The sequence below is a fragment of the Euleptes europaea genome, chromosome 6 (genome assembly GCF_029931775.1).
Source record: "Euleptes europaea isolate rEulEur1 chromosome 6, rEulEur1.hap1, whole genome shotgun sequence".
Lineage (NCBI taxonomy): Eukaryota > Metazoa > Chordata > Lepidosauria > Squamata > Sphaerodactylidae > Euleptes > Euleptes europaea.
Window position 1 is genome coordinate 4,409,424 of NC_079317.1, and position 23,354 is coordinate 4,432,777.

The following is a 23,354-nucleotide window of genomic DNA, read 5'->3' on the forward strand; positions in this document are numbered from 1 at the left end:
ATGTGACGGACTGACTCAATCGAAGAAGCCATGGCCCTCAGTTTGCAAGACCTGAGCAATGCTGTCAATGACTGGACATTTTGGAGGTCATTAATTCATAGGTTGTTGATGCATGGGAGTTTTACCCGAGGTTCGTTGCTGGTTGGACTCACACTTTCCTGTTGGGAGTCTCTGCACCAGCCGTCTCCGAGCTCAAATCAAGTCCCCACCCCTTTAAATGCTGCTTTGTAATTGGCTTACTTCGCAGTGCTCACTGTGAGAGAAGATTCCCCACCTCAAAACCCCAAGGAGCAATCTGAAAGGAAGGAGAAATCCAAGCCTCGGTTTTAAAAAGCTTTTCTTCTGCTCAGAAAGAGTCCAGGAAGCAGGAAGTATTTGAATCCCTGCCTCTTTACACGCTGCTTTGTGATTGGCTGTGAAACTAAGCTTCTGTGTCCCACACTTTGCCTTATGCATGGAGATTGCACCCGGGCTGAGCTCAGAGGAGGGAAGAATCGGGTTAACAGAGGAATGGGAAGACCTGGACATTGTGAGAGCCGGCGGCAAGGTCATTGCTAGTGGATGGAAAATGCATGCATTACTCCCAAGGAACAACTGAGACAGAGCGGGGGGTGAACGTGAGTTGGAAAAACCCATGCATAAACGACCATAGGGTCACCATACGTTGGAAACGACTTGATGGTACGTAATCCACATACACACAACGTTGAGAATCATCTAGTACAGTGCAATCCTATTGCCTGCATAAAAAAACCTTCTTGAACCATTCAGTTTTGCAGTTTGTGGAACGCCAGGAGAGCGGGAGCCTTCCTGGCATTGGGAGGCTGGCCATTCCATAAAGTATGGGCCACAACAGAGAAGGTACGTGTACAGAGGGTTATCGATTGTGCCCATTTGCAGACTGGCACCGGCAGAAGGCCCTGCTCAGGTGAGTGAAGCGGTTGTGGTGGAGCATAGGGGGAGAGGCAGTCTCGCAGATACGAGGGTCTGAGGCCGTGAAGAGCTTTTGTTTGTAAGCAGCTCACAAAGAAAAGTCTCACTGCCCTCTCCAAACTACAAATCCCAGGCTTCTTTGGAGGAAGTCTTGCCCAATAGGAGCCTGGAGGGTCCTCCATCCCCCAAGCCTCCGGAAAGTTATACCTGTAGTGAAACAGGAATAGGTGGAAGACCAGAACGGCTGTCCTATACTGCCCCCTTCTGGATGGGAGAAATTGACTCCCAGAAAAAGAGGGAGAAACCTCTGATAGAAAAAAATGTGCACAGCACCAGAGGTTGCAAGACATTTATAGGACAAATTGTAGCTACTACGAGAACATACAAAATAGAAGAGTTGGTTTTTATATCCCAATTTTCTCTACCTTTTTAAGGAGACTCGAACCGGCTTACAATGTCATTCCCTTCCTCTCCCCACAACAGACACCCTGAGGTAGGTGGGGCTGAGAGAGCTGTGACTAGCGCAAGGTCACCCAGCTGGCTTTGTGTGTAGGAGTGGGGAAACAAACCCAGTTCACCGGATCAGCCTCTGCCACTCATGTGGAGGAATGGGGAATCAAACCCGGTTCTCCAGATTAGAGTACGCCGCTCTTAACCACTACACCAAACTGGTGTAAACAAATTGTTGAAACAAATTGTGAGATATGTATCGCAGTACACATATAATGAGCAAAAACAGAAGCACTGATAATGTAAATCCAATAATAGGCTTGGTATACTATTTTGTATGTTGTCGTAGTAGCTACAATTTGTTATATAAATGTCTTGCAACCTCTGAAATTGACTCCCACCTGCAGTTCTCAAACTGTGGGTCTAGGCCCCAAAACTGGGTCATGCCATCATCTTGCAGGTGGGTCATAGGGTCAGGAGGGCGGAGGTGAAACAGGGCGGGCAGGCTCAGGGTGGCTTGATGGCAAATTTGGTTTCCCTCTACTTTGTGGGCGGAATGGCCCTTAATAAAGATATATATTTATAAATCCTAAACACAATAAGTAAAATATAATATTTGTTCAATGTCAACTGAAATGAGATTTCAGCATTTTATATAAAGAAAGAGGGAAAGTAGAGCAAAATCACTTTATAAAGCGGGTCCCCAAAATGACAGTAAGTTTAGAAGCCGATCCCACTTCAAAAACGTTTTGAGGACCAATGAATCACAAAAAACGAATACAAGACGGCCTGCACTCAAAAACACCATAAATCACGTTGTTTAGGTTGTATTTGTAAGCAAAGAATTAAGCTGGGAAGGACATTCTGCTCCACCTGCTGGTGAATGAGTGGCTACGTAAGAGCTGAAGACTTTCAATAATAGGTGAGCAAACTCTCGTTATATAAAATGGTTATAAAAGAGCAACTTTGAACCACACTAGATTTGGTCTTTTGGAATGAGACAGGGAATGTGTGTGTCAAGTGCCGTGAAGTCGCAGCTGACTTACGACAACCCCGTAGGGTTTTCAAGGCGAAAGACTTAACAGAGGTGGTTCGCCCTTGCCTTCCTCTGCACAACCCTGGCTTTCCTTGGTGATCTCCCATCCAGTCACTAAACGGGGCCGACCCTGCTTAGCTTCTGAGATCTGATGAGATCAGGCTAGCCTGGGTCAGCCACGACAGGGGAAGATAGAGAACACCAAATGTTAAATTTAATGTTACCTTTAAATATGACTCCCCATATTGTTTCAGAGGGCTGCCATTTTGGTCTGCAAGAAAAGAGTTAGAGTCCAGCAGCACCCCAGAGACTAGGGTTGCCAGCTCCGAGTTGGGAAATACCTGGAGATTTTAGTGGTGGAGCCTGAGGAGGGTGGGGTTTGGGGAGGGGACTTCAATGGGGTATAATGCCACAGAGCCCAACTTCCAAAGCAGCCATTTTTTCCAGAGGAGCTGATCTCTGCCATCTGGAGATCAGTTCTAATAGCAGATCTCCAGCCACCACCTGGAGGTTGACAACCCTATCAGAGACCAACAAGAGTCTCAGGGTATAAGCTTTCTAGAGTCAAATCTCCCTTTCTCAAACACTTATAACCGGAAACTCTTATTGCTCCTAAGGTTCTACTAGACTTAAATCTGTTTCCCATACTGTGTGTTTCTTGAGCAAAATGATTGTAGCCTGAAGTGGCAGGTTGGAGCCTGAAGCATGATGTGGTGGTTAAGAGCGCTGGTTTGGAACAGTGGACTCTGATCTGGAGAACCAGGTTTGATTCCCCACTCTTCCACATGAGCAGCGGAGGCTAATCTGGTAAACTGGATTTGTTTCCCCACACCTACACATAAAGCCAGCTGGTGACCTTGGGCTAGTCACAGCTCTCTCAGCCCCACCTACCTCACAGGGTGTCTGTTGTGGGGAGGGGAAGGTGATTGTAAGCCGGTTTGAGTCTCCCTTAAGTGGCAGAGAAAGTCAGCATATAAAAACCAACTCTTCTTTTCAATCCCAAACCAGTCTGGCTGCAATACCGCATCCCTGCATATGTTGCTCCCCCACCCTATTAATGCTCACACAAGTCTTGGGGATGCACACAACCATAGTAAGACGCATAAAATGTGGGAGGGTCGAAACTTGCACTGAATTCCTTCTCAAAGCGAGACAGACTTTCCCCATTTTTCATGAGAGATTTCAAGGCTGTGCTTTTCTCCTCTGGGAAAGACACACATGGAAGGCCATGGGGACACTCCTCTGCTCAGTTTCAACACACTTCAGAGTTTGTTTAGGTTGTGAACATTAGCTAGCTATTGCTGAAATTCAGCTATCGTGCAGGGATGGATTTAATGTCAACAGATGGGGCACCTATTGCCAGGTGACAAGCTTAGGATTCCTGGTATGTGCTGTGGCCGGAAGAACCTTTTCCCATCTACATCTCGTACCCAGGCTTTCATTCCCTCCAGACAGGTTTGTTGTGATTCAGCAGTGTCCGGCTTGACTGCTGTACCACACTGTACATGGGAATGCCCTTGAAGACTATCTGGAAGCTTTGTCAGGTATAAAATGGGACTGCATCGAATGCTTCAGCCTATTCTTTGACAACTACATGGCCGGCGGTTTGTTTCTGAGTTCAGTTCAAGGTGCTGTTCTTGACTTCCAAAGGCCACATTCCTGAAGGGCCACCTCTTTATCCTAAGAGCCTCTGAAGTAGCCAATTAAAATAAAACAATTCTCCCCCGCCCAAGCAGTTGTGGGGAAAGAAATGGCTGCCCGCTGGGCAGGACTGAGGAAACACAAACTTTCCCACCCACACAGCATGGCTCCAGGCTTTGCCAAATCTTCAGAGCAAAGGTGGTTTGGGGAAAGTTGGGGGAAAGCCAAGGAAACCTTGGGAGGAGCACGAATGCACAGCGATGCTGTGGGAAAGCAGGGAAAAAACTCCACTTCTCAAAAGCATCGAATCTAGGACAAATAACCTGTGTGGAAACAGCCATCATCTCTGCCCTTTCCCAACCACCCCTTTTTAATCTTGCCATGCGTGTGGACTCATTGCCATGTCTGCCATATTTTTAATACGTTAGTTTATGTTCATAGCAGCAGCATTTCAAGTTATATTATGAGCAGAGATAAGTGGGGAGGGGAACAGGGAAAGGAAGGCATTCAGAGAACCTATTATAGATACCATAGCATTATAGCGATATGATGCTATAACGTTATCAGAAACTTTCAGGAGTGTCTTAGAAACAAGCGCATCTTTAGGACAGGGATCTGAGAAACCATTTGTAACAAAAGCCTGTTATTGTGCAAGAGGGGCCTTGGGCAAAGGTACCCTCAAAGCCCCCTGTCCAGTTCTGCAAGCGCCCACGTCCATTTGCTTCCCACGTCTTCCTGCCTTCTACAATCTGCTTCTGGACAGAAACATCACCAGGACCGTGAGGTCTAGCTTCCAGTGTGCGCTTGCAACTCCCTCAAGAGCAGCAACAGACGGCCAAAGTCGATCCGCAACGAGACGATTCTCCACCCGCTTCTGCCACATCGTGCAAAGAACTTCCCGTTGTTTCATAAGCCGTCGCTTCTTTTGTGCTGTTCTCATGACGGGTCATTCTGAAATGTTTTAGGAAATGCTGGCTGAGTATAAGAACACTCTTGCGCACCTTAAAAGCATTTTATGCCATGCTAACCAGGGTTCCTCCTTAAGCCAGTTTGAAAATGTAGCTCATACTGGGTTTGCAAACTATGTTTGTGAGGGACCTTGCCTAACGATGTGCGTGTGAAGTGCCGTCAAGTCGCTTCCGACTCATGGCGACCCTATGAAACAAAGCCCTCCAAAATGTCCTATCCTTAACAGCCTTGCTCAGGTCTTGCAAACTAAGGGCTGTGGCTTCCTTTATGGAGTCAATCCTTCTCTTGTTGGGTCTTCCTCTTTTCCTGCTGCCCTCCACTTTTCCTAGCATGATTGTCTTTTCCAGTGACTCTGGTCTTCTCATGCTTAAAGTTAGTGCACATGTAACGCTAACCACGCATAGGGCAAAATCAGAAGGGAGTGAAAATTTCTGTTGTAAAGGGGAGAATGTGTGCGTTCTCAAGTAGAAAGCCTCCTGAGATGATCACCTCACTGATGCGAAGGTCTGAGACCGGATGGGCCAGTTCCTGGGAACCTGCTACAGACACTGTTTTAAGTTCCACATTGTTCGCAGAGAGCCACTTCTGCATTTGTGCCGGACTAATAACTAATTCTTCACAGGGTTATGGTAAAAAAGACATTGAAACTGGATTTCAGGTGGGCAACAACTCTAAATAACAATGTAGGCAGGATTCCGATTATGGAAAATGTTTTGAGCTACCAGCCACTGGCTTAGAAGAGCACATGGTGGTCTGCAAATGTCAGCAGTCACCTCCCTGCTTATCGCAACTAGAATTTACCGTTCTTTTCTTCCGAATTATAAAGATAAGAATGTCTTCGCTCCGATATTCCTCATCGTGCTTGTCTAGGGGAACTTTTTCCAATTCAAAATCCTTCCGAAGAAGCTACAATAAAATACAACATCAGGAACTAACGGTACAACGTCTTTCAACCCACAGGATGTCTGTTTCTCTCACGATCCCAGCCAGTGTAATTCTGAGACCCTAGCTTTGAGATTTCAGCCTCTGAATCTTGATACCGAAATCCTTCCCTCTGCCTGCCACCCATGACCACCACGGGATCCAGCCCCACAGTGAGAAGTCCATCAGGAGATACAAAGAGGACTAACCTCAAAGAATCTCTGCTCCACTTCTGGGTTTTTACCCATAGTTCTTTCTTCATAGCAACAAAGGATGAGGGTCTCTGGACCAGAAAGGTCCTTCAGAGTCTTGATCAGCGGCTCCAACGACTGCCCACAAAAAACAGACAACAGATTTGCCACTAAACATTGTTTCACTGTTTACAAGACCAGGGTGGGCAAAGGGCTACTCCAGTATGTCCCAAAAAGCTGAACACTTCCCGCTGACTAGTGCTTGGAGGGTCAGTTCACAGGATCAGTTGCCGGGGAAAAACACCTCTCGGACAAGAAGACATAAGCCTGCCTTCTACTGAACCAAACACACATGAAGCTGCCTTCTACTGAATCAGACCCTCGGTCCATCAAAGTCAGACTGGCAGCAGCTCTCCAGGGTCTCAGAAAGAGAGGTCTTTCACATCATCTACTGCCTGGTCCTTTCAACTGGCCTTCCCTGATAAGAACATCAGAAGAGCCCTGCTGGATCAGGCCAGGGGTCCATCCAGTCCAGTATCCTGTCTCACACAAAGGCCAACCAGCTCCTCTGGAGGGCCAACAACATGGCTCAGAGGCCAAGGCCTTCCCCTGATGTTGCCTCCCGGCACTGGGATTCAGAGGTTTCCTTTAGTCACCGTGACTAGTAGCCACTGATAGACCTCTTCTCCATGAATCTGTCTAAACCCCTTTTAAGGCCATTGATGCCTGTGGCCATCACCACAAATTCCATTTTTAATTGCTCGTTAAGTACAGCTCTTGTGCTAACCTCAAGGATCAATTTAGAGAACACCCACGTCACAAACTTAATCCAGGTTGTTCTCCCAAGCTCTGGGAACCAAAGCTCCTGAAGGGGTGTTGTCTAGAGTTTATCCCCACCCCACCCCCAAGCCAACTGGAGCTTTGACCAGGGATCCTAGAAGAGGGACATTTTCCGGAGGCACTGCAAGGCTGTGTTATTTGCTCAGGCTTCTTACAGACTGCAGGTGTCTTCTGACGGGGATTTGGGGATTTTATTTTCTATATTTTAAATTTCAGTGTTCTTAATTGTGATGTGTAAACTGCTTTGTGCTGCAAGATAGGTAAAAAAAAGGTAACGGTCCCCTGTGCAAGCACCAGGTCATTCCTGACCCATGGGGCAACGTCACATCCCGACATTTTCTAGGCAGATTTTGTTTGTGGGGTGGTTTGCCAGTGCCTTCCCCAGTCATCATCCCTTTACCCCCAGCGAGCTGGGTACTTATTTTACCGACCTCGGAAGGATGGAAGGCTGAGTCAACCTTGAGCCGGCTACCTGAAACCAACTTCCGTTGGGATCGAACTCAGGTCGTGAGCAGAGCTTCGACTGCAGTACTGCAGCTTTACCACTCTGCGCCACGGGGCTCCTGCAAGATAAGGGGTGATATAAATATTTAAGTAAATAAACAAATATTTTCCTGCCTGGCTGAAGCTGCTATCTGCCTTGAACACGTGAACACATGAAGCTGCTTATACTGAATCAGACCCTTGGTCCCTCGAAGTCAGTATTGTCTGCTCAGACTGGCAGCGGCTCTCCAGGGTCTCTGGCAGGGGTCTTTCACATCACCTACTTGCCTAGTCCCTTTAACTGGAGATGCTGGGGATTGAACCTGAGACTTTCTGCATGCCAAGCAGATGTTCTACCACTGAGCCACAGTCCCTCCCCTGCCTTGTACCTTGCCAGCCATGAACTGGATGCCCACCTCCAGCCAGGTGTGGAAGCAAGGCCACTCATTTGCACCATCATCAAGATACCTTCTTCCAGTGATGGAGGAGAAAGAAATATAATGTACCTCTTCGTAGTAGATGCAATCTGCCATCAGTATATAATCCGGCGCAGGAAGGAAGTCTGTTACTTCTTCACCCCTACACAAGAGGAAGCAGGGGATGTATGTTCCACAATACAGAAGAGTAAATTCAGTATCTCTTTGTGAATTCTCAGCCCAATCCCACCCTAACACTCAGGCAGGGCACAACTCTTTAAAATACAGAAAAAGTTAAGTTTGTTCCAATCGAGGTGTGGAACAGGTGACCTAAAGCAAAAGCAATGTGGGGTTTTAGAAAAAGAGTTGGTTTTTATATGCTGACTTTCTCTACCTTTTAAGGAGTCTCAAAGCGGCTTACAATGTCCTTCCCTTCCTCTCCCCACAACAGACACCTTTTGAGGTAAGTGAGGCTGAGAGAGCTCACAGAGAACTGTGACTGGCCCAAGGTCCCCCAGCTGGCTTCATGTGGAGGAGTGGGGAATCAAACCCGGTCCTCCAGATTAGACTCCTAACATAAGGACATAAGAAAAGCCCTGCTGGATCAGACCAAGGCCCATCAAGTCCAGCAGTCTGTTCACACAGTGGCCAAACCAGGTGCCTCTAGGAAGCCCACAAACAAGACGACTGCAGCAGCATTATCCTGCCTGTGTTCCACAGCACCCAAGATAATAGGCATACTCCTCTGATCCTGGAGAGAATCCATTTTAACTAGTAGCCATGATCCTAACCACTGATCCTAACCACTACACCACGCTGTTATCGAGCCTCATTACAGTGTCAAAGATTTAAATCAGCTAGTGAAAAGGGCATTGATGAAACAAACACAAAGAACTGGGTTGCAGTCTGGGGAAAAGTAACTTGCGAAACAAAGTTGATACGAACCATTTCAGTACCTTGGCTTGAATGGAACCAGTGACCAAATGTTGATTCTTCTCAATGTTCATTTTCAGCAAATCTTGGACTTCCTCGAGATCAGTAACTGTAACATTTGCCCTACAAAAGGGGACAAAATATTATTTTTAAATTAATTTTCTGGTCTACCCTGTATATTTACTTGTAAGAAAGCACAACAGAGACATGCTGAACGTTTGGATCCTTCATAAGACACTTCTTCTCTTGGTCTTGCCTTCTGTTTTACCTCTACTAAATCAGATTTATTTTATTTAAAATATTTATATCTCGCCTTTAATTCCCTACTCGGTAAGTTGCAAGTATGCAAAATGGAAGAGTCCATTACCAAAATAAAAACAATGCACAAATTAAATACGCACAGCCAAATCTGCTGAAACAGCCTACCCTGCAAAACAGAATGGTCTTAAATACAGAGGGTGCCTTCATACGCTGACAATATGATGAAATTGGATGGATGGATAGGTGTGTGTGTGTAAAGCGCCGTCAAGTCGCAGCCGACTTATGGCAACCCCTTTTGGGGTTTTCATGGCAAGACACTAACAGAAGTGGTTTTGCCAGTGCCTTCCTCTGTATAGCAAGCCTGAGACAGACAGACAATTCACAGTGGGTAACCGTGTTAGTCTGTCTGCAGTAGTAGAAAAGGGCAAGAGTCCAGTAGCACCTTAAAGACGAACAACAATATTTTCTGGCAGGGTATGAGCTTTCGTGAGCCACAGCTCACTTCTTCAGAAAGCTCATTCATACCCTACCAGAAAATATTTTTGTTCGTCTTTAAGGTGCTACTGGACTCTTGCCCTTTTCTACTACGACAGACAGACAGGAGATAGACAGACCGGCAGACAGAAGAAAAGAGCAAGAGTCCAGTAGCACCTTAAAGAGGAACAAAAATATTTTCTGGTAGGGTATGAGCTTTCGTGAGCCACAGCTCACTTCTTCAGATCATACCTTACCAGAAAGCTCATACCCTGCCAGAAAATATTTTTGTTCGTCTTTAAGGTGCGACTGGACTCTTGCCCTTTTCTACTACGACAGACAGACAGGAGATAGACAGACCGGCAGACAGAAGAAAAGAGCAAGAGTCCAGTAGCACCTTAAAGAGGAACAAAAATATTTTCTGGTAGGGTATGAGCTTTCGTGAGCCACAGCTCACTTCTTCAGATCATACCTTACCAGAAAGCTCATACCCTGCCAGAAAATATTTTTGTTCGTCTTTAAGGTGCGACTGGACTCTTGCCCTTTTCTACTACTGCAGACAGACTAACACGGCGAACCACTGTGAATTATCAGACGGCCAGACAGGCAGACAGGACACAGATAGACAGACAGGATAACTAGATAAGTGGTTGATGTCTGGAGATCAGCTGTAATTCCAGGAGAGCTCCAGGCCCCGCCCGGAGGTTGGCAACCCTACACCTCAACCTGGGGAAGGGAGCAGGTCCCTACACGCGGATGGGGGGGCGATCCTGAGGGGAATATCTGCTGTGGGGACCCCCTCCCTCCCCCCCCCGCCCGCGGCGAGCGCGCACCCGAGGCAGGCGGCCACGAGGCCGACGAGTCCCGTGCCGGCGCCCAGCTCGAGGGCGGCCTTGCGGCGGAGCGGCAGGCGGAGGCGGCGCCCGGGCGGGGCGGGCCGGTGGGCCGCGCTCTTGTCGAGGAAGCGGGCCAGCACCAGCGCCGCGTCCCACACCACCACCCCCGGCCCGCCCCCGGCCCGCTGCGCCACCCGCAGCCCCACTGCCGGCCCAGGAGGCGGCGGCGACCCGCAGCCGCCCCGGCCCAACACCACCTCCCGCTCCAGCACGCCAGAGGAGGAGGGCGGCGGCGGCGACGCCATGAGGGAACCCGACCGGGCCTGCAAGCCCCGCCCAACCGCCCTTCCCAACCGCCCTTCCCGCCAGGCCCGCCCCCTCAGGGAAGGCGGGAAGTGCGGTTGGGAAGGGGGCCGGGCCTGGCTCCGCCCCCTCAGGGAAGGCGGGAAGGGCGGTTGGGAAGGGCGGTTGGGCGGGGCGGGGCCTGCAGGCCCGGTCAGGTTCTCCTCCTCCTCCTCGCGCGGGCCCGCGCGAGTGCACGCGCCTAACTCTGCAGCATCCTCCGCGCGGGAGGTTTTGCCTTGGGTTTGCCGCTCCCTAGATCAGGGGTTCTCAGCAAGGGGCGGGGAGGGACTGGGACCACTCTTCAGCAAAGTGCATGTTATTGGGAATGCACCTTTTGAGGTAGACTATTTGGGGAAGTGGGTTACGGATTCCGTGGACCGCCAAAAAACAAAAAAACAAAACACAAATCAGTGGGTTCTAGATCAAATCAGGCCTGAACTGACCCTGGAAGCTCAAATGAATAAAACTGAGGCTGTCGTATTTTGGTCACGTCGTGAGACGACAAGAGTCACTGGAAAAGGCAGTCATGCTGGGAAAAGTGGAGGGCGGCAGGAGAAGAGGAAGACCCAACAAGAGATGGATTGGCTCTATAAAGGGAGCCACGGCCTTCAATTTGCAAGATCTGAGCAAGGCTGTCAAAAACTGGACATTTTGGAGGACTTTCACTCATAGGGTCGCCATGAGTCGGATGCGACTTGAGGGCACTTCACACACACACATTTTGGGAAGGGAATTGTATTCTGAACAATGGTAAAAGGGGGGAAAGGAGCAAAAAAGGTTGAGAACCCCTGCTATAGATGCACATTTCCCCCCATCTGAATTCTCAAAACTCTGCGCGGCGTGGGGGCTCATCTTTTGAGTTCTCAGAATTTGGCTGGGGGGAAATCTGCATTTAGGGAGTGGCAAATCCAAGGCAAAGCCTCCCGTGCGTTTTCGCCCTCTAGAATCCATAGAATAGCGTATTCTGCCGATAATTCACAGTGGTTCGCCGTGTTAGTCTGTCTGCAGTAGTAGAAAAGGGCAAGAGTCCAGTAGCACCTTAAAAGACGAACAAGAATATTTTCTGGCAGGGTATGAGCTTTCGGGAGCCACAGCTCACTTCGTATCTGAAGAAGTGAGCTGTGGCTCACGAAAGCTCATACCCTGCCAGAAAATATTTTTGTTTGTCTTTAAGGCGCTACTGGACTCTTGCTCTTTTCTACTACGTATTCTGCGGAGTTACTGACGTTGAGCAGGGGGGCTGGGCTGGATGGCCTCTATGGCCCTTTCCAACTCTTATGATCCTATATGAATTCCATGAACCCACCCAAAAGGAGGATGTCCCCATTTTCTGCAATGCTAAAATTTAGGGTGGCCAACTTCCCAGTGGAGCCTGGAGATCTCCTGGAATTACAACTGATCTCCAGACAACATAAAATCACTTATTTATTTCAGGGTAGGAGCTTTCGTGCGCCACAGCTCAGTTCTTCAGATACAGCTAGAATGTGAGCTGTGGCTCACAAAAGCTGATCCCCTGCCAGAAATTTTGTTAGCCTTTAAGGTGCTGCTGGACCCTCTTCTACAGCCAGAAAATGAGCATCTATCCTTGAGGAGAGAAGATGGACTCACAGTCTAGCTGTATCTGAAGAAGTGAGCTGTGGCTCACGAAAGCTCATCCCCTGCCAGAAATTTTATTAGCCTTTAAGGTGCCACTGGACTCTTCCTCTTTTGTACCCACCTCTACAGTGAGCCACGTGGCAGAGAAAGAACTGTTCACCCTGAAATGGCGGGACGACACCTTCTGGATCACTTGCGAGCATGTGTTTGCACTTATGGCACAGGGCGTGCCATACGACCGGGTGGTGGTGATGGAGGGTCTGCCTGGTACTGAATCTGTTGCATGTGGTCATCCTGCCGGTCATGGTGGACTCGTGTGACGTTGGAAGTCCTCTCAGGCGCATACAAGGCCTCGTGGCTGCAGTGTGTGACCTGGGGGATAGCAATGGTGTGCTGCCACCCTTTGCCACCTGTTCACCTGTGCCTTTCCTGCTACTGGCGTGCCATTTGGCACAGAGGGTCGGTCCATTCAGTGATGGGCCCTCTGAAAAGACAGAACCATGCCAGGGTGGGTGTGGTCAGGGAGTGGGATGGTCATGCTGGTCTCTTTGGGCCTGGTAGATGCCCTCTCTGGGGAACCCCTGGCCAGAGAGTCGTAGAGTTGGGCCATCTAGTCCAACCTCCTGCTCAGTGCAGGATCAGCCTAGAGCATCCCTGACAAGTGTTTGTCCAGCTGCTGCTTCAAGACTGACAGAGAGGGGGAGCTCACCGCCTCTCTAGGGAGCCGATTCCACTGCTGAACTACTCCTACCATAACAAAAAAAAAATCCCCCTAATATCCATCCGATCCCTTTCCGCCCTTAATTTATACCCATTCTTGCGAGTCCTATCCTCTGCTGCCAACAGGAATAGCTCCCTGCCCCTCTATAAATGGTTTGACGGGGAAGAAGAGACCAGAGAGATATACGTCTTTCAAGCTGAAACTATGGATTAATTAAGATTAATGTTTTACATAACATTTAAATATTACAAATAAGATATTATAAATAAGAGACAGTTAAATGGGGAGGGGCTCTGGCTCAGTGGCAGAGCATCTACTTGGCATGCAGAAGGTCCCAGGTTCAATCCCCGGAATCTCCAGTTAAAGGGACTAGGTGGGTAGGTGATGTGAAAGACCTCCGCCTGAGACCCTGGAGAGCCACTGCCGGTCTGGGTAGACAATACTGACTTCGAAGGACCGAGAAGGGTCTGATTCAGTATAAGGCAGCTTTATGTGTTCAATCTGCTTTGAGTCCCCAGTGTGGGAGAAAAATGTGATGCAATTTTTTAAAAAGTTAAATATCACACATATTTTCCTCCTCAGGAATATTATTATTCTCTACCTCAGACACCAAAATGTCTTGGCCTCTCTGGTGTCAATCAGCCACGAAGGGGGGTGTCTTGCCCCCTCTCATACACGTTGCGAGGAAAGCATCACTAGATCACGCCTTCTTAAAAATTAAGACCGGGTTGATTTATTAATCTGGTTAAGAACTCTGATACAAAGCACAGTAAAAGGCCACAGACCAGTCCAGAAAAAAAGGCTTTTGGATTCTACAGTACTCAGAACTAGGCACGTTTTCCGTGCCGGCTTCAACTAAAGAAAGTGGCGTTGTTCTATGGGCGAGGGAATGTCTTCCTCGCTTTTTTTACATCTCTGAAAAACAAAATAAAGCTGTCTGGGGCTTGCTGGTGTAAGACATCACCAGTTTCCAAAAAGAGACCCCTGTAATGAAACTCTAAGTGAAATCCTTAAGAAGAGTCAATTCGATTCTGTTCCTGAAGGCAAAAATGTTCTCCTGTGAACAGGAAAAATGTTTACGACTGTGAACGGTGCACAGGAGTTCACAAACGGCAGAGGAGGCCTCCAGTCACAGAAACGTATACAGGTTATTAATCTGTAAATATACACTATAAACAACTGTACATAATATGACGCGCTAGCTTTGTTCACCAAAACAGCAGGCAACACTTTAGCTTAAGACACCTCTGGCTGCCCAAATGAAAACAAGGCACAACTGAACATAATGCATGCTAAATACTCTTTGATAACTGGGTTAGGCAATCCTCACTTCCATACCTAACCAAACGTCTCACAATGTGCTCTGAAGGATAATGATCGCTTTTCCTTTCTCATTATCTTCAGCAGCAAAATAATCAATGGAAATTAAGACAGGGTATCGACTTAACATTTGAGAACAGCAATAACGTCATTCACAAGCCTCGTAAAATTATGCAACAATTTTTTTTCTGAAAGGCAAAGGAGGGCAAAGAGGTCTTGGGGGGGAAATCAGTAACGTGATCTATCGTCTTCATGCTCGGGTGGAAATTCCACCCCTTCTAGGCACGATCCACTCAGAACCTCTTCCGGACAAGCTCCATCGAAATTAATGGAGCAGCTTCGGAGCACAGCAAGGTTCCCATTCCTTTCAATGAAGCTTGCCAGCGTCCCCAGTGAATTGTGCCCCTGAGGAAAAAAATAGTATGTGTGTAGAAAAGGCCGCTCGTGCTCCAGTTTTTTTGGGGGGGAAAGGGGGAATCCCACCAGCAAACCATTTGGCTCAGTGCAAAAAACAGATGTCAGTTTCGAAATTCACGTTAGTGTTGTGGTTACAGTGCAAAATCTAGGCTCTTTGTACTGGCAAAAACTATCGGCACCGAATGGATGAGAAGAAGGCAGCGCGACGGATCCCCTGAGGACAACGCGGCTGGGCTGATTGTGACGGGGAGGAGGCGGGCTGGCTCCGGCTGTTCCGATTTCTGAGCGTCCCCCTCAATCCGCAGCGCTCCGGGCCTCGGCGGCGCTCGGCCAAAGGACTGAAACAAGGTTGCCTCGTTGGAATAAATTAAGACGATCGGAGCTTTACAGCTAACATTCCAGTGTCAATGACTACTGTAGTCGAGGTCATTGAGGCGTTTCCGCGTTCTCCAGCGAAGAGTGTCTGTGCAAAGGCGGGTGGGAGAGTTTCCTCTTGTAAGTCTTTGGTGGCAGTTTTGGTAGCTGAGGGCTGGAATTCTGGCGCGGAGGGACGGGAGGAGCGGCCAGGCTGTTGGGGCTTGGGCTGAGGGTACACAGGCGACGTGGTACCCGAGGCGACGGTGTGCTCGGAGGAGTGCTGGGAGAGCTCGGGCATGTGTTGGCTTCCCGGAGCCGGTCAGGATCCCTGTGAAAGCGTCCCACGGGCGGCGGCTGAAGGTTGAACGCGAGGTTCACAAAGTGCTCTGGCGGGCGAAGAGGTACTGGAGGGGGGGTGTCAGGAAGAGGGTCTCTCGGAGGGGGTGGGGGAGGGCTCTGCAGCGGCTGCTCTAACAGGCCGGTGTAAGCGGGGACTCGTGGCTGTATCTTTGGAGGAGGGGGCTGCCGGGGTGGAATGGCGGGAGGATCATCATCGGATTTGGAACCGCCCTGAAAGACATAAAGAAGAAATCTCCTAGGACTGTTTTCCTCCTCCACCCATTTTTTTTTTTACTCAAATCAGTTGGGAGTTGCTGCCACCACAACTTGAAAACATCTAGAGGGGCAGCCCCCTTAGCTGTAGTGGAGGAGGAGGAGGAGGAGGATGGTTTTTTTATGCCAACTTTCTCTTCCACTTAAAGGAGACTCAAACTGGCTTACAATCGCCTTCCCCTCTCCACAACAGACACCCTGTGAGGTAGGTGGGGCTGAGAGAGCTCTAAGATAGCTGTGACTAGCCCAAGGTCACCCAGCTGGCTTCATGTGTAGGAGTGGGAAAACCAACCCGGTTCACCAGGTTAGCCTCTGCCACTCGTGTGGAGCAGTGGAGAATCAAACCCGGCTCTGCAGATCAGAGCCCAACGCTCCAAACCACCGCTCTTAACCACTACACCAATCTGGCCCATGCTGCCTTCTGAGTTGTGCGTCCCGTTCTACAAATCTGCTTCTTAAAACAAAAAAAAGCTGTTACTTGCAAGATGCCAAATTGTCTCACCTCACTTCTGTCAATCGTGAGCTCGAAAGCCCGTTAGCTACACAGATGCGTACTACCCGACCCAGTTTCAGAGGACAACTAGCCTGCAGCAGAACAGCTAGATTCGAGTCCAGTAGCACCTTAGAGACCAGCAAGATTTTCAGAGTATGAATTCCAGAGAGTCAAAGCTCCCTTTGATGAAGGTATCTGACAAAGGGAGTTGCAACTCTTGAAAGCTCGCACCCCCAAAAATCTTATTGATCTCTAAGGTGCTACTAAACTCGACTCTAGCTGTACTGCCCTACCTGGTTATATGAAGATGGAAGTTGCAGAAGACATCTCAACGCTCCCAGTAGAAGCGTTCAATGAGAGATGGCAGCTATAGCACAAGAGAGGCTGACCACTGAGGCCTCGGGGGAAGTTGAAACCACGTTTGGACTCGAGCCCCCTTCTCCATTCACTCTACAAACAGATTTCCCGGGAAGGTTCTCTCAAGCAGGGCGACATACCTTTGAAGTAGAAGAATCCTGATCAAACTTCTTGCGAGGAGGGAGCGGAGGAGGAACCAGAGGCTCTTCACTGAGTTTGTGCAAGCTCCCACAGGAACTGAAAAAGGACTCTGACAAGAGGGAAGAAAGAGACAGGACTTTGTGGACAGGGTAAACGAGAAACGGGTCTTGTTCAATGGTGGTCATTCTTCATTATAACCTGGGCTGCACAACCTCAATGCATTAGGCCTTAAGCAACTCTCCTAAGAGAGGGTTCTCTCTGGTTTTGGCATTTCTAACATGAAGCACAGGCCAGTAAAACCTGAAAATCTGGGGGGCTTCCTAAGCAGTACACTCATTCTTGTTCACCTGGGGTCAACGCCACAATGTGGAAATTAGTTGTTACAAGTGGGAACCTGCAAGGAACTTGCGGGGGCAGATCTAATGTCCCTTCTTTCCGGCCCTGAAAGCCCCCACCCTCTCCCCTTTTCCTGCTTCCTTCTCTCCTTCCCACCCAACAGCCAACCTACCTTTATCCGCCCCCTTTCTTCAGTTGCCCTCCTGAGGCCTCTACTGAGGAAAACTGTGGTGTTGTGTCAGCTGCTGGGCCCAGCCCACTCGCATGGCGGGGAAAGCTCAAGGACTTTTTTTTGGGGGGGGGAGGATCACTTTTCCCTGTATCCTCCTCCCTACATTATTTCCTTTTTACATTATTTCCTCCTGGCAACCCCCATATCCTATGCCCTTTCCCGGCCTCTTTCTCTCCTTCTCAACCATTGACGAAACTACCTTTTATCTGCCTTCCATCTTCAGCTATGTTTATTATTTATTTTCTTCATTTATACCCCACCTTTCTCCGCGAGGGGGAGGGGGGGTTAAGGTACCTTACATTAATTCTTCTGCTAGGGCTGCCGGTTCCAGGTTGGGGAATTCCTAGAGACTTGTGGGTGGATTGGGAAGGGCAGGGACTGGAGGTTGGCAACCCTATTATCCTTTTCCTCTTTTTTTAAATCCTCACAACAACACTGTGAGGTAGATTAAGGCTGACCGACCCTACATCACCTAGTGAGCTTCCATGGCAGAGAGGTGATTTGATCCTGGGTCTCCCAGACCCTAGTGTGAACCTCTAACCGCCACACCACGCTAGCTTTCATAGGGTGGCTGCTGTTGGAAAAGTAGCAAGCAGCCAGGCCTAGGTGAGCCATGAAAGTCAGGTGGTATCAAGTCACCCAGTGGTTGCTGTCAGGCCTGGCTCTTCCCTCAAAAACTGGAAAGGACCCTACCCCTTTCCCCTGCCTTTTACTCACAGAAACCAAGCCTTGGAATGCTGTGGTTGCTTAGCAATGACCACTGAGGAAATCTGTTTGTTAAAGCTGCGGGTGAACCTTTCATCATTTTGGGGTTTTATAAAACAACCCATTTTCCCTACACAACTAAAATGTTTGTACTTCCTTGTATCATGCAAACAATCTCGAATTTTGGCAGGGGCAGAATGGCTACTCACTTGACTGTGGCAAAAGAACAGGTGCAAAGATGCTGTTGTTGCTCCCTGCAAAGTGAAGGAAGAAAGATCGTTTGCATCAAGCAAAACAGTTTCTGAACACTGAGCACTGGTTGACAATAAATATATTGTCCGCTGTTCATAAAAGACCGAGGGCTCCACCCCCTAAACTCAACACAAGGACAACGATGCATGTTTTTGCCTCCCCGCAGCCTATCTGCTCTAAGAGACATCCTCTGCCCTAAAAATTCTCTAATTACCACATTTCTTATAGAATTTAACACATAGTCACTATTGCTCTCCAACTAATTTGTTCTTGAGCTGATCAACAGGATCTGGTGCGTACTCTGCACCAAAATTGTTAAAAAATTTAAATCGCAGTGGTGGAAATGGAACTCAATTCATTCTGTTTCAAACTTTAGAAATGTGGAGCTTTTTGGAGAATACTAGGGTAGAGTGGGTGCTCAGTTGCAGGAAAGACAGGTCCAATTCTACACTTAACTTGGCTTTGAGTCAGACAGTGGGTTGTCTTCTACCGTTCCACTAATGGTAGCACTTTCCTCTGAGGCACTAGAGGAAGACTCTTTAGGCCAGAAGGTGGCTCCAATATTAATGGAGTGAAGAACATAAGAAAGGCTCTGCTGGATCAGTCCAAGACCCATCAAGTCCAGCAGTCTGTTCACACAGTGGCCAACCAGGTGCCTCTAGGAGGCCCACAAACAAAACAGCTGCTGCAGCACCATCCTGCCTGTGTTCCACAGCACCTAATATAATGGGCATACTTCTCTGATCCTGGAGAGAATAGGTATGCATCATGGCTAGTATACATTTGGACTAGTAGCCATGGATAGCCCTCTCCTGCATGAACACTCCCACTCCCCTCTTAAAGCCTTCCATGTTGGCAGCCATCACCACATCCTATGGCAGGGAGTTCCACAATGAGAACATAAGAAGGGGCCTGCTGGATCAGACCGAGACCCATCAAGTCCAGCAGCCTGTTTACACAGTGGCCAACCAGGTGCCTCTAGGAAGCCCACAAACAAGGCGACTGCAGCGGCATTGTCCTGCCTGTGTCCCACAGCACCTGATATAATGGGCATAACTCCTGTGATCCTGGAGAGACTAGGTATGCATCATAACTATTATCCATTTGTACTAGTAGCCATGGATACCCCTCTCCTCCATGAACATGCCCACTCCCCTCTTAAAACCTTCCAGGTTGGTGGGGTACAACCCAATATTTCTCAGCCCATTATTGTTTATAACCCAAAAAGCTCATAAATACCCTAGGCACCATACAAACAAAATAAAATACAGGGACCTTCCATAGGGGCCTGCCATCTATAAAACACAAGGAAAAAGGAGGAGAGGGGACTAGAAAGGCTCCATAAAGTTGTAACGATGCTAGAGGCACTGAAATGACTGCATCAAGATCAAGGCGGAGGATAGGAGCCATTTAAAGTATATCTGAAACAGGCTTGTGAATACTCCACTCTGAGCCAAAGTAAGGACAAGATATAAATGTAATTCAAGCAAGAAAGGAATTATATGGGAAGCAAGCTGCCCTGGAGTTAAAGGCACAGAGCCATCGAGGTCCTATTGCGCCCCTTAAAACCAACTATTCAAAACAAACAGGACTGCTCACGCTGAAAGGAAGTAACAAAAAGATAACATTCAAAATATGTCAAGCCGTGTGTGTGTGTGTGTGTGTGTGTGAAGTGCCGTGAAGTCGCTTCTGACTCATGGCGACCCTGTGAATCAATGTCCTCCAAAACAACCTTGCTCAGGTCTTGCAAATTGAGGGCTGTGGCTTCCTTTATGGAGTCAATCCATCTCTTGTTGGGTCTTCCTCTTTTCCTGCTGCCTTCAACTTTTCCTAGCATTGTTGTCTTTTCCCATGACTCTTGTTGTCTCACGACGTGACCAAAATACGATAGCCTCAGTTTAGTCATTTTAGCTTCTAGGGTTAGTCCATGGTATCCGTAAAACTCTCCTCCAACACCATATTTCAAAGGAATCTACTTTCTTCCTACCAGCTTTCACACCCATAAATAGGGAATACGATGGAAGCCACCCGTAAGATTTCCCAAAAGAAAGGAGAATAAAGTAACCCGATCCCACCATCTGCGTCACATTTCAGGTTCTATAATGGAGCGGCAAACCAAGGGTGCAAAAGACACGAACAGCTCCGTCAGCAGCCCAGAAAGTGACCAAAGAGACGAGCAGGTTCAGGATACGCACCGTAAGAGCTGTTGAGGTCGATATCCAGGAACACGCTGAGCTCTGACGAGGCAGACGCCGGTGGGGGGGAGGGGATGCTCGGTGAGGTGGGCGCTGATGCCACCGACTCCTGCTCGGCTTCAGTGATTCGGCTGAAACTGATCTTGTACGGCTCCTTTTCCAGAGGCGTCGGGTGGCCCCGCTGAGTGCCAGACGTAGAGCTGTGCCTTCCTGCGTTGGGCCTTATTCCAGGAGATTTCAGAGAAAAGGTTGTTTTCCTAGGCTGCAGAGAGAATAAAACACCTTTTTTTTCCCTGGGGTAGAGAATATAGTGTTAGGCACGCAGAGCCTTATGACCAAGCCTCCGCTCCTGCCTTTTTGTTAATTTCTTAGGGGTATTTTGCCTTGTGTTGGGGAATCCAGGCAATGTATCTGCTTGGAATACCACAGCTAGATTCGAGTCCAGTGGTGGCGGCGGCGGCGGAGGAGGAGGAGGAGAAGGAGAAGGAGTTGGTTTTTATATGCCGACTTTCTCTACCACTTAAGGAAGAATCAAACCGGGTTACATCACCTTCCCCTCCCCACAACAGACACCCTGTGAGGTAGGTGGGGCTGAGAGAGCTGTGACTAGCCCAAGGTCACCCGGCTTGCTTCATGTGTAGGAGTGGGGAAGCCAACCCGGTTCACCAGATTAGCCTCCGCCGCTCCAAACCACTGCTCTTAACCACGACACCATGCTGGCTCCCCAACAAGATTTTCAGGTTATAAGCTTTCAAGAGTCAAAGCTGCCTTTGTCAGATACTTTGACTCTTGAATGCTTTTACTGGCCTAAAACCTAGCTGCCAATCTGAGTAGACAATGATGACCTTGATGGTCCAATTGTCTGACTCAGTATAAAGCAGCCTCACACATGTTCAGTGTAGCAAATATTTCACCAGGCAAAATATGCATTTACAAACAAACACAACAAACTAACTGATACAAGCCAAAGAGTCTTACATATCTCGGGGGCTGCTTGCAGTTGCGAGGCTCGATCTCATGGGATTTGTTGAACAAATAGTCCATGAACTCTTTTTCAGGAACATTTCCCATAGGGTTGAGATTTTCAAAGAACCTCTGAAAACACAAAAATAATTTTCAGTCACAACTGTGTTAATATTCATTTTATCAGCCTGGACATTACAGCTGTCCAAAACACCTCTACAAGTTTCAGAAACTCCCAGTAAATACGGGTATGTACTGGTGTTGTTAATTAATTCTCTTAATTAATTCTTAATTAATTAATTCTATTGATTAATTCTCTTAATTCACCTCTACCCGATTTCTCTCTGGAATCCAACAATTCCTTTCTTTCCCTCTTTTTAGGAATTTGGAATCTGATTCGAATGTATTTCATGTTGATCAAAGAGAAATTCAAAGGGAGGTTCTACAAAGTTTCGGAATTTTGTTCTGCAAATGCTTAGAGGCAGGCAAGGTTTTCCCAAACCTTCCTACCCTCCTGCTAGAGCACGCATCCTGTGGTATGTAACATCAAAAGCCCCTACAAGGATGAAGTTACAAAAGGGTGCACAGAAGTATAACACAAAACTACAAAAAATTAAGCAGAAATTAAAGAGAAAAAGAGAATAAGATGAATCAGTGGCGATATAAAAAAAGCGAATTTTGAAAACATAAATTCCATTCTCCATAACAATACTGGTACAGTATGTACAAAAACTGAGAGGTAAGAAACCCCAGCTTTTCTTTATAAAGGTTTTGTTGACCTTTCTATGCTGGATTACATTCGAGCCACTTAGAAGTGATTAGCAATTTGAGGACTATATACAATTTGGGAGCGAAGGGGCCATAAAAATGCTCCTCATCTACATTTTTGGCATTTTCTCCCTGAATCCAGGTAAGAGAACCTTTAATATGTCAACCAGAGTTACCATCTGGAAGCTGAAACGTGCAGCTCCAAGAAGCGATGGAACAGCCCTATTATTTTAAATCCAGCTTGCAACCTGCCCTTCCCTGGTCTCCTCTGCCTGTAAGAACCTCTTTCTTTCCCGTAACCATAAAAGGCCAAATGCATCTCATGGTCAGACAGAAAACCAAGAGCAGCAATTGACACCAGCAAACTTTTTTGGCGCAACCCACAACCTTCCTATCACCTAGGTCAGGCTGTCCCATTAAGTCTGCCTGACCCTTCCTTTGTGCCTTAAAGACTGTCACAAACTGCACTCTTCCCTTACTTGCGAGCCAACGTAGCTGCTTCTGTATACTTTAAAGAATTCTCTGAGACACTGATAAGAACATCAGAAAAGTCCTGCTGGATCAGACCAAGGCCCATCAAGTCCAGCAGTCTGTTCACACAGTGGCCAACCAGGTGTCTCTAGGAAGCCCACAAACAGCTGCTGCAGCACCATCCTGCCTGTGTTCCACCGCACCCAAAATAATAGGCATGCTCTTCTGATCCTGGAGAGAATAGGTATGTAGCATGACTAATATCCATTTTGACCAGTAGCCCTGGATAGCACTCTCCTCCATGAACATGCCCACTCCCCTCTTAAAGCCTTCCAAGTTGGCAGCCATCACCACATCTTGGGGCAGGGAGTTCCACAATTTACCTATGTGTTGTGTGAAGAAATACTTCCTTATCAGAGGCAATGATGTAGATCACAAGACTTGCTGCGAGCAGCTGACATATTCTCCATGAAATTAAAAAAACAGCGATGCCAGGGTACCACTGGGATCGCCACGGCCAGGCATTGGAGCTAACAGGTGAGGTGGGCTCTCTCTGAGGGACCGGGTGCCAGCTTAGGTGGCCCCATTCATCCAATTCACAAATTAAGAAGAGAAGAAAGGTGAAGGACGCCCCTACCGGAACTGACTGCTGCTTTGACCGGGCTTCCTTATACTCAAACATGCACCTA

At 48.0% G+C, this 23,354-nt stretch overlaps 2 protein-coding genes across 2 annotated transcripts in view; both read right to left on the reverse strand.

Annotated features, from left to right (window-relative positions):
- Window positions 1-5,791: 5,791 nt before the first annotated feature.
- Window positions 5,792-10,689, reverse strand: VCPKMT (valosin containing protein lysine methyltransferase). Its single transcript, XM_056851121.1, has 5 exons — window positions 10,382-10,689; window positions 8,826-8,936; window positions 7,971-8,043; window positions 6,160-6,279; window positions 5,792-5,935 (listed from the first exon to the last, which is right to left on the reverse strand). The coding sequence occupies exons 1-5, from the start codon at window positions 10,687-10,689 to the stop codon at window positions 5,792-5,794; spliced, it is 756 nt and encodes a 251-aa protein (XP_056707099.1).
- Window positions 10,690-15,209: 4,520 nt separating this feature from the next.
- SOS2 (SOS Ras/Rho guanine nucleotide exchange factor 2) overlaps window positions 15,210-23,354 on the reverse strand; it is a 52,815-nt gene continuing 44,670 nt past the window's right edge. The window contains exons 19-23 of the mRNA XM_056851642.1: window positions 21,442-21,558; window positions 20,464-20,725; window positions 18,226-18,270; window positions 16,743-16,852; window positions 15,210-15,710 (exon numbers count right to left, since the gene is read on the reverse strand). Of these exons, the coding sequence (XP_056707620.1) occupies window positions 15,210-15,710; window positions 16,743-16,852; window positions 18,226-18,270; window positions 20,464-20,725; window positions 21,442-21,558 (1,035 nt within the window). The remainder of the gene's footprint in view (window positions 15,711-16,742; window positions 16,853-18,225; window positions 18,271-20,463; window positions 20,726-21,441; window positions 21,559-23,354) is intronic.

Excerpts from the sequence above, each read along its gene's own strand:
- VCPKMT (XM_056851121.1), bottom strand. The coding sequence starts at position 10,689 with ATGGCGTCGCCGCCGCCGCCCTCCTCCTCTGGCGTGCTGGAGCGGGAG. Across the intron at positions 8,937-10,381 it reads CTCGTGGCCGCCTGCCTCGG|GGCAAATGTTACAGTTACTG; the intron begins GTGCGCGCTCGC and ends CCCCTTTTGTAG. Across the intron at positions 8,044-8,825 it reads CAAGCCAAGGTACTGAAATG|GGGTGAAGAAGTAACAGACT; the intron begins GTTCGTATCAAC and ends CCTCTTGTGTAG.